The 10819-nt window shown below is 57.4% G+C and overlaps 1 protein-coding gene across 1 annotated transcript; it reads right to left on the bottom strand.

The window, feature by feature from the left end:
- Positions 1 to 461: 461 nt before the first annotated feature.
- LOC146343262 (2-acylglycerol O-acyltransferase 2-like) lies at positions 462 to 5085 on the bottom strand. Its single transcript, XM_084807024.1, has 6 exons — positions 4951 to 5085; positions 3935 to 4113; positions 2890 to 3094; positions 2581 to 2755; positions 2113 to 2312; positions 462 to 1069 (listed from the first exon to the last, which is right to left on the bottom strand). Exons 1-6 carry the CDS (start codon positions 5042 to 5044, stop codon positions 915 to 917), a joined length of 1008 nt encoding a protein of 335 aa, XP_084663150.1. The 5' UTR covers positions 5045 to 5085; the 3' UTR covers positions 462 to 914.
- Between the last annotated feature and the right edge of the window lie 5734 nt (positions 5086 to 10819).

The following is a 10819-nucleotide window of genomic DNA, read 5'->3' on the forward strand; positions in this document are numbered from 1 at the left end:
CATTCCCTGCACCTCCTCCTCCAAATCCTTAATAAAAAGGTTGAAGAGCACTGGGCCCAGGACTGAGCCCTGCGGTACCCCACTCCTTACCTCTCCCCAGCTTGAGAAGGTCCCATTGATAAGCACTCTTTGAGTCCGATTCTGTAGCCAACTGTGGATCCACATGATCGTTGTTTCATCTAGCCCACTTTTTGCTAGTTTGCTCATCAGGATATCATGGGGCACTTTGTTGAAAGTTTTGCTGAAGCTGAGATATATTATGTCCACAGCGTTCCCACAGTCCATAGGAAGAGTGTGAGAGAGGCAGAAAGCCCACCCAGGAGGCAGCAGAACCCAGCTGGGCGAGGCACAGAAGCCCCCACCCCTGACACACACAAGAGTATTCCTGGGGGTGGGGGAGAAGGAATGGGCTACTCCCAGCCCCTGCATGAGTTCTGCCCAAATAGAAATTCACCGACATTGACACATGGGAGGTTCACCACTTTATTTCTGTACAAGATGAAATGATGTGGTTGCTTATACTGAGTCGGCATTTCAGACACCTGAGGTGGTTACAGCAGTGGAAAGTCACTCCCCAGTAGGCAAGACTCCTTTTAAAATAGACCCTGCCCCCTGCCAACATAGGCAAGCAGCCCACCTCCCAACCCGCCCACCCAGCTTCAGGCAGGATTCCTGCCCACCCTCTTGTGTACACAGCTCCCCCTCCCCACATCCTTCTACAGAGCACTGGGCCAAATTTGCAGAGTTCACCATTCCGCTTACTGTGTCATCGTCGCCCCCCCCCCCATGGTGAGGCGGGTGCACAAGGAGCCCCTTCAGCCACATTACCCAGAAGTTCCTTAATGCAGTCCAGAAGGAGGTGGCTGTGATGACCCCAGCATGGAGGGAGACGCTGGCCACGGCTCTCGCCCCCTCTAGATCAGCTGCAGGTGCTTCTCTTCCGGCAGCCCGTACTTGGCCTTGTTCTCTTCAAAGAGCTGGATGAGCTTCTCCAGGTAGGTCTTGTGCAGCTCGTCAATGGCTTCCCGGGACGGATGCGGCGTCTTTGGCACAAGGATGGGGGCCCCCACTGTGGGGGAGACAGAGGGAGTGGGGGCCCATCATGTCAAGAGCTCCCCCATCTGGCAGGGCCCCACTCTTCTAGGGCAGGGTGGGCAGGTCGGGGCTCTGCAGACGTCGCTCGACTGCAGCTGCCATCAGCCGCACCAGTGGCCATGCTGGCAAGGGCTGAGGGGAGGGCCACGCATCCCCCCCCTGCTCTGGGGCCTGGCCTCCCCACCCGCATGGACTGCTCGCTTTAGGGCCAGGCGGTGGCTGGGCAGAGCCAGGCTCAGCCCCAGAACACACCTGCAAGGTGAGGATCCCGCCTGGGGGAAGAGCCCTCAGATCCACCCACTGTGGGGGGGGGGGGCAGAGCTCCAGACGCTCCAGCATTCAGGCTGCATGTCTGGAGAGAGGAACCTGAATTTGGGGGCCCCACCTGGGCCAGGAAGAGCAACACAGGAACTTAATGGGAACCAGGGGAGGCAACAGCTGAAGGCAGGTGGGGTCCAGCACACACACACCGGGGGGGGAGGGGGCTTGCTTTTTAAGCCTCCCCCCATCCCGGTCCCCCTGCTCTAATTTTGCAGAAGCGGCAGGGGACCCACCCTGACTTGCACACGTTTGTGCAAGAGTTCAGCTAGCCCCAGCCTCAGGGAGTTGCAGCAGGCAGAGCCAGCTCAGAGCCCCCCCCCCCCCGGCCAAAGTCCAAAGCTGCAAACGCACTGACGGGGCCCCCTTAGCAGCAGTTGCAAAATTCGGGGGTGGAACTGTGGCCCAGTGGCCGGGGCAGAGTGTTGCGTCAGCTAGGCCCATGGTCAGCCTGGCAGCAGACTGGTACAGACATTGCTGTAGCTGGGGGAGAACCGAGACACGCTGCAAGGAGAGGGCTGTGCCAGTACAAGTTGGCGGGGGCTGGAATCGGGGGGGCTGGAATCGGGGGATCAGGAGAGGCAGCAGAAGAGTGCCAACCACAAACGACGTCAGCTCAGATCTGTCTTAGGCCTCTGAAGAGCCCCCCCCCCCCCGCCTCCCACCAGCCCAGTCCTGAGAGCCAGCTGTGCTACTCACCCACAGTGTGGATGGGCCTTCGGAAGGGCAGAAGCCCAAAGCTGTACTGGAAAACACCCCGGGCATGGAAGAGGGGCAGCGCCAGCCCCATGGCCTTCTGGAGCCGCTCCTGCGCGGTGCGGATTAGGGAGCCCTGCGGGTTCGAAACCTGGTGGAAGAGCTCGTTCTCCCCAAAGGAAAAGACGGGGACCAGGGCAGCTCTGAAGGAGGGCAGACGGAGGAGTCAGGGGGGCTGCAGACCTTGGCTTGAATCAGCCCGCCACTGAACCCTGAGGCTGTGCCACTAAGCGGCTGCAGCCAAACGCCTGCTTCCGGCCACCAGCCCGTGTCCGGGTCATGGGCCACAGGCTGCTACCGAGAAGCATGGCAAGGGGAGCCACTCGCAAACGGCGCGCCTTCCCGCTGCAGTCTGGCCGCCTTGCCCAGCAAGAAGGCCAGACCCCCCCCCCGCAATGCTTCTCCCCTCACCCATGCTGCAGCGCCATCTTGATGAAACCTTTGCGGCAGAGAATCTGGAGAGTCAAAGCCCCCGGGCGGGCATCCAGCGACTCCGGCGGGCCCCCAACCGCGATCACAGCCACCTGGCCCCCCCCCTCACAGCCAAGGAGGTATGAGACGCTGGCCTTCTCTGAGGAAACCAGCCCTGAAGAAAGAAGCCAGAGGCTGGCTCAGAGCAGGGGCCGGAGGAGACGCCTCTTGCCCCCTCTTTCAAGCCCAGCGGAAGACAGTCCCGATGCAGGAACCTTGATCCAGAATGCGCCCCGCCCGCAGCCTCACCCCCACTCATGATGTAGTCTCGGAAAAAGGGGACCTTGAACCAGAAGGGCAGCATCAGCAGGTGTGGGGTGAGTCCCGGGAACAGCTCGGAGAACCCCGTGGCCTCTGTGCAGAAGTTCCCAAAGGCTCCAGCCACCAGCACCCCGTGTGGGTGGAAGCCAAAGAGGTAGTTGTGTGAAGGGTCCAGCTCCGCCGTCTTCACCAGCTGTCATGGGGGGGGGGGAAAAGCAGTCGGCAAGAGCCAACCAGTTTTGGCTGGTGTCTCTTTGCTGCCCCCTGCAACGATTGCCCAAGAAGTTGCGGTCTGACCACGTGGTCAGCCCTTTACCCATGGAGGCCATCCGGACTTGGCTGACAGCTGCCCTCCAGGGCCACCCCAGGCAAAGAGAGGCCCTGCCCACAACTCACTTCCCAAGATGCTTCCCACCAGAGACTGACACAGGGCTCTGGGACACTGAGCCGCAGCCCCCCTCCCGAACAACGCACTGCAGCCAGGAAGACAGAACTTCTTGGGAGTCCGGGGGTCAGCAGCCCTCCCTGGGAGCCCCCCGCCCATGGAAAGCTGCAATCCCCGAGTGGTGCTGTGGAGGGAAGGCACCGTGCACACACCAAAGTCACAGTTGGGTGGTGGCCGTGGGCAGGGGCTCTGGGGCCAGCGCAGCCAGGGCTGCCGAGTGGCAGCCTGCAACGTGGGGCGAGGGCTGGCCTCACAGCCTTGCCGTTGCTGCACAGGGCTGTCGGTGAAGCGCTCAGGAGCAGGGCTGGGTAAGCCCCCAGCAGTGCAACGCTCGGGCTTTCTCATCCCCGGTTCCAGCAGCTTCCCATTTCCAGGGCTGAACTTCTGGGGTTCAGATCAGGTGAGGAGGCAGAGTTTGGGCTCAACTTAGCTCAAGGCTACAAGGGCAGCAGTAGGAAGAAGGGGAAGGCGGGGAGGCAGTAGGAGAACCTTCTGCCCCGCCAGGGGGAGCGGCTCCACGGCAGCAGGAGTTTCGCCGCAGTTCGGGGCAGCCCTGGGCATGGGGCAGCCCCCCACCCCCCCTCTCACCGTGATGGGGAAGTAGTCGCGGAAGCATCGCCAGGCGGCCCAGTTGCGCACCCAGGCTGAGCGGCGGCCCCCGCGGGCAGGGGTGTCCCAGTCCAGGTAGAGCCAGGCAGCGTAGAGTGCAGCCAGCGCCCAGCCATCCCCCAGCAGCAGCAGCAGATACAGCACCAGGCAGCACTGAGCTGGGGAAAGAGGCAGAGGCAGGGCCGTGTCGCCTTCCCTGGGGAGGGGGCCGACCCTCAACGCCCCCCGGAAGATCAGCCTCCCCCTCTCCACGCCAGAAGACTCCACGGCACAAGCGCCTGAAGACTTTTAACTTACGGAAGGGGTAGTGAGTCAGCCCCCCCCCCCCCCCCCCGCAAGCCTCACCCGAACAACCGAACAGGGAACTGGAAGCTCAGCGGCCCGCTAAAGAGCCCTCTGTCTGCACATGCTCAGGAGCCCTCTGCTACAATCCAGGTCCCAGAAAACAGGCCCGGGGTTCGATGATCAGACACTGTCTGGATATCGCTTCCACGGAGGGAAGGGGCGCTTCTCCAAGCTCCCGCCCACCCCCTAACCTGCAGCTTCCTAGCCCCACGGCCCAGTCTGGAAAGCGCCGCCCCAGACCTACCAGCGCGGCACAGATGCGCCAGAGAGTCCCCCCACCCGACAGAGGCACCCTCTGGCCTAGCGGGGGCCCGAGGCAACGCCCCTCTCTCCCAGGAAGGTGGCCCCGCACTTAGAGGAGCCTCCCCGAGAGAAGCCGACACCTCCTCCCCGCGACTTTTTTCCGGACAGAAAACCCAGAAGCTGCATGGCAGAACTAAGCACCACCACGGAAGAAAGGGCTGCCGTCCTGCCCCCCGCAAGTCTTTCCAAAGGCAGCACCTCTAGCAACCCCCCGCAAGGGCCGCCCTAACCCTTCCCCAGATGTACGAGGGAGGATCATCCCCGCTCCGCAAGGGCTGATCAGTCCAGGCAACCAGAGGCGGCCCCCCTCCCAGCCCCTTCTTGGCGGCACCCCCGCCCGTCCTCACCCAGCGCCAAGAAGGAGAAGACCCACTGCAGGACCGCGGCGGTTTGGAGGCGCCGCCTCAGGGGCAAGCGCAGCGGGGCGAACTGGATCCACATGGCGGGCGGGCGCAGCGGGGCAGAGACCGCAGCAAGAGAGGGAGGCGGCGGCGCCCGAGCCGGCGCTTATCAAGACACCGCCCCGCCCCCGGTCCGGCGCGGCCCCGCCCCCGGAGCGCGGATTAGCCGAGGCCGCGGCCACGCCCGCCTCCCCCCACGGCTTCATCGGACAGGCCGAAGTCCCACCGGTCTGCTGGATTGGCGCTTGGTCTGTAGCCGCGCGCCAGAGCGGAGGGCGTCGTCGACCCCCGGGATTGGCGACTGCGGCCGCCGCGTGGGCACATGCAGGTGAGGGGCTCAGCGCCTTCCTTGGAGGAGCCTAAACGGCCAAGCCAAAGCGGGGGCTCAAGGCCGCGGGGTGCGTCCTCTGTGCGAACGAGAAGGAAGCCTCTTTGTACACGCCCAGAGGCACGCCTTCCTTATGCTGACAATGTCACTTGTCGCAGAGGTGACCACTGGCCCTAGAAACAGGTCCTGCAGGAGCTCAGCCTGGAGCGCAGGCGGCCGACTGCGGCTTGTTCGCGCCGCCTGAAGCCCCTCCCCAGAGACGGGGGCAGAGAGGGGGGGCATCAGGTGCGGGGGTGTGGTTCCCTCCCCCCCCCATCTACCCCATAATTTCAGTCCGTGGGGTGCGATGTAGAGATCTCGGGCTCTGCAGATGGCTCCAACGGAGGCCCCGCACACCAGCCGGTAACCGGGGGGGCGGGGTACACGGGTTTCTGATGCTGATCAAGAAAGCCGCCCCCCCCGGAGCGTTATGCGCCCGCTCACATGCTGCTCTTCCTGGCGGTGGGGCGGGGAGGGGGCACGAGCAACAGCGGGGTTGCGCCTGTCTCCTGCGGGAAGGTTCCCCCCCTATCCAAAGTGCTGTGCGCGCGTCCTCCCAGTGTCGCTTGCAACCCCCCTGCAGGTAGGCTGGCGCTCGCAGCCCCGCCGCCCTTTCCGTGCAAGGCTTGGGGCGTCAGCTCGGGGCCCTGCTCTGTCTTGCGGGCCCTGGCCCCACTGGGAGAGGCGGCCCCAGAGCAGACTGGAGGTGGCCAAGTGACGCTCCCCCGGCCGTCTGTGGCAGGCCTCCTCGGTGCTGCTGGAGGACGCCTCCGGGGCCTCATGGCTTACCTGGGGCGCTCTTAAAGGTGGCGCCATCTTCTGGCCCTCGGCATCAGGTAATGGCGCGGTGGCCGGACTCCCCAGGACGTGGGGGTGGGCAGGGAGGCGGCTGGGGGTCGCCAGGATGGGGTGCTGGGGCGCCTCGAAGGCGAGGAGGGAGGAACTCGTTTGAGAAAGGCCAGCGGAGCCGCCGCCCCAGAGGAGCGCCAGGCGGGCCAGGGGCGGATGGGCGTGCCCACCCCGGGCTCGCCGTTGTAGCTGATCTCCCCGTATTTGGCCGCTGACTAGTCCTTGCTTTTGCCCACTGCTCTCCTGAAAGACGAACCGTGGAGAGTCACAGGAGGGCCACCACTCCTGTGACTCTCAGGGGGGGGGGGCACAAATGTATGCCCAGCCTGTATTGGCGCCCAGAATCCTGATGGCCAAATCCATTGATTTTTCCCAGTGCTGGGCCACCGCTTTATTCCCCACAATGCCCCAGAGTGATGCTGTGCAGGAGCCTTGTGGGAAATTTAAGTGCCACCTCCCAGACCCATGCTGGGGGAGGGGGGTTGCCTGGCACTTAGCAGAGCACTGCAGCTGTTGATGTGTGCTGGCATTGCCAGGTAAACCTGCCCGGGGGGCGTATTGTGTCACACAGGGGGGCACTCCAGAGGGCATCTTGCCAAGGGCCATCTCAAACCTGGTGCCATGTCTGAGCCATCATTAATGAGCACCAGGAAGCAGGACAGTTTCCACATTGGAAGTACATCTGAGCTCACACAGGCATTACAGGTGTGGGGAATGAAACCAGCGCCGGGCCAAGACCTATTGCTACTTGAAGCACAGCCTCAATGGCACCTCTCTCCCTCCACCTCCTGGCGGTACTGCCTGAAGGAGATTGCTTCACTGTGTTGCACATTAGGACCAGTCCCGGGTGAAAAAGCCAATTTAAGCATCATGCAGTGATGTTCTTGGGTGCCCAACACAGGAAAGGGGATCTGGTGCAAACAAATGCTCCAAAGCCATTATTTCGTGCCATCTTTACTTTGTTCTCACAACGAGCCCACTCTTGCTGCCAGGGCTGCGTTTGTCTGGTCTCCTGACCACACGTTATTATGGCCTACTGCAGCCCAGTGACAGAGAGGGCATCCAGGCTGAATGGCAGCATGGAGCTGAGCACATTCCACTTGTGTAAATGTGCCCAGGACCCATTTCACAAGAGCAAGGGTGCCAGTGGGGTACAGCGGGGCTATCCAAAGGGACTCACCTAGTTGGAGAGCGCTTTTGGCAACAACCTGGAAAAGGACAGAGAGAAAGACAGTTGCCAGAGAGAGCAGGCGGGGAGCCCTGGAGATGGGGCTGGGATGGGACATTCTCTCTCTCTCTCTCTCTCTCTCCCTCCCTCTCCCCCCCCTGTCTCTGTCACACACACACAGCTCTAGAACTTAGTACCATCCAGTGAAACTAATGGGCAGGAAATTCAGGGGAGACCAAAGCAAGAACTTCACACACACACAGCATTAATTTATGGAATTTGCTGCCCCAGGAAGGGTTAAAGGCCTCTGACTGTGATGGCTTTAAAAGGTGATTAGACTCCCTCCTCCTCCATCATGAATGTGTCTATCAGTGGCCAATATGGTCTATGAATTAGCCATGAAGGCTACCTGAAGCCCCCAAGCCCAATGGCTAACTTGGAATAGGGACTTAGCCTGTGCTGGATGGGCCTCCACTCCCAGGGCATCTCTACACCAGCCTAAAATCCTGCATTTAAAAGGGAGCTTTCTGCTTCTGTTTTAAATGCAGGAACACAACTACTCCCTTTTTTGCCTTTCTTTTCCCCCACCCCTTCCCCCTCCCCCTCCTCCCCGTATCTGAGTCTTCTCCTGAGTCCACTGGGGAAGGAAATGGCAACCCACTCCAGTATTCTTGCCAAGAAAACCCCATGGAACGTATCACAAGGCTAAAAGAGATGATGCCGGAAGATGAGCCCCTCAGGTCGGAAGGTGTCCAATATACTACTGGGGAAGAGCAGAGGGAATTTCCAAGTAGCGCCAGAAAGAGTGAAGCGGCTGGGCCAAAGCCAAAAGGACACTCAGCTGTGGATGTGTCTGGTGGTGAAAAGAAAGTCTGATGCTGTAAAGAACAATATTGTTTAGGAACCTGGAATGTCAGATCAATGAATAAAGGTAAGCTGGAGGTGGTCAAACATGAGATGGCAAGATTGAACATCGACATCTTGGGAATCAGCGAACTAAAATGGACAAGCATGGGCGAATTTAATTCAGGGGACCATTATATCTACTACTGTGGGCAAGAATCCCTCAGAAGAAATGGAGTAGCACTCATAGTCAACAAAAGGGTGGGAAAAGCAGTACTGGGGTACAATCTCAAAAACGATATAATGGTCTCAGTACAAATCCAAGGCAAACCATTCAACATCACAGTAATTCAAGTCTATGCCCCAACCACTGAGACCAGAGAAGCTGAGGTTAATCGGTTCTATGAAGACCTACAAAAAGTTCTAGAACTAACACCAACAAAAGATGTCCTCTTCATCATAGGGGGTTGGAATGCTAAAGTAGGAAGTCAAGAAATAACCGGGATAACAGGCAAGCATGGCCTTGGTGTACAAAATGAAGCAGGACAAAGGCTAATAGAGTTTTGCCAAGAGAACACGCTGATCATAGCAAACACTCTTTTCCAACAGCACAAGAGGCAACTCTACACATGGACATCACCAGATGGTCAATATCGAAATCAGATTGATTATGTCCTTTGCAGTCAAAGATGGAGAAGCTCTATACAGTCAGTAAAAACAAGACCTGGAGCTGTCTTGATCATGAAGATCATGAGCTTCTTGTTGCAAAATTTCGGCTTAAATTGAAGCACGTTGGGAAAACCACTAAACCATTCAGGTATGACCTAAATCATATCCCCTATGAATATACATTGGAGGTGACGAATAGATTTAAGGGATTAGACCCAATAGAGGAACTATGCCTGAGGAACTATGGACGGAGGTCCATAACATTGTTCAGGAGGCAGCAACTAAATCCATCCCAAAGAAAAAGAAATGCAAGAAAGCCAAGTGGCTGTCTGATGAGGCTTTACAAGTAGCTGAGGAAAGAAGGGAAGCAAAAAGCAAGGGAAAAGGGGAAGATATATCCAACTGAATGCAGCGTTCCAGAGAATAGCAAGGAGAGACAAGAAGGCCTTCTTAAATGAACAATGCAAAGAAATCAAGGAAAACAACAGAATGGGAAAGACTAGAGATCTTTTCAAGAAAATCGGAGATCTCAAGGGAACGTTTTGTGCAAAGACGGGCATGATAAAGGACAAAGGAGGCAGGGACCTAACAGAAGCAGATGAGATTAAGAAGAGGTGGCAAGAATACACAGAAGAACTCTACAGGAAAGATCTTAATGTCCCCGATAGCCATGATAGTGCGGTCACTGAACTTGAGCCGGACATCCTCGAGAGTGAAGTCAAGTGGGCCTTAGGAAGCATTACTAACAACAAAGCTAGCGGAGATGACAGTATTCCAGCTGAGCTATTTAAAATCCTAAAAGATGATGCTCTTAAAGTGCTGCACTCAGTATGCCAACAAATTTGGAACACTCAACAGTGGCCACAAGACTGGAAAAGGTCAGTTTACATTCCAATTCCAAAGAAGGGCAATGCCAACATGTGTTCAAACTACCACACAATTGCGCTCATTTCACATGCCAGCAAGGTTATGCCAAAATCCTACAAGCTAGGCTTCAGCGGCATGTGAACCGAGAAGTACTAGAAGTACAAGCTGGGTTTCGAAGAGGCAGAGGAACTAGAGATCAAATAGCTAACATTCGCTGGATCGTGGAGAAAGCAAGAGAATTCTAGAAAAAGTCTATTTCTGCTTCATTGACTACGCTAAAGCCTTTGATTGTGTGGATCACAACAAACTGTGGCAAATTCTGAAAGAGATGGGAGTACCAGACCACCTTACCTGTCTCCTGAGAAACCTGTACGAGGGACAAGAAGCAACAGTAAGAACCAGATATGGAACAACTGATTGGTTCCAAATTGGGAAAGGAGTACGACAAGGCTGCATATCGTCGCCCTGCTTATTTAACTTATATGCAGAGTACATCATGAGAAACACCAGGCTGGATGAATCACAGGTCGGAATTAAGATTGCCGGGAGAATTATCAACAACCTCAGATATGCAGACGATACCACCCTAATGGCAGAAAGTGAAGAGGATCTAAAGAGCCTCTTGTTGAGGGTGAAAGTGGAGAATGCAAAAGCTGGTTTGAAACTCAACACTAAAAAAACCAAGATCATGGCATCTGGCCCCAACACTTCCTGGCTTATAGAAGGGGAAGAAATGGAAGCAGTGACAGATTTTATTTTCTTGAGCTCCAAGATCACCGCAGACGGTGACTGTAGCCATGAAATGAAAAGATGCTTGCTCCTTGGGAGGAAAGCTATGGCAAACCTAGACAGCATAGTAAGAAGCAGAGACATCACCTTCCCGACGAAGGTCCATCTAATCAAAGCTATGGTTTTCCCAGTAGCAACATATGGCTGTGAGAGCTGGACTATAAGGAAGGCTGAGCACCGAAGAATTGATGCTTTCGAACTGTGGTGCTGGAGAAGACTCTTACGAATCCCCTGGACTGCGAGGAGGTTAAATCAGTCCATCC

Source organism: Heloderma suspectum, chromosome 6 (assembly GCF_057233095.1).
Source record: "Heloderma suspectum isolate Gila_16-S chromosome 6, 16-S_ref, whole genome shotgun sequence".
NCBI lineage: Eukaryota > Metazoa > Chordata > Lepidosauria > Squamata > Helodermatidae > Heloderma > Heloderma suspectum.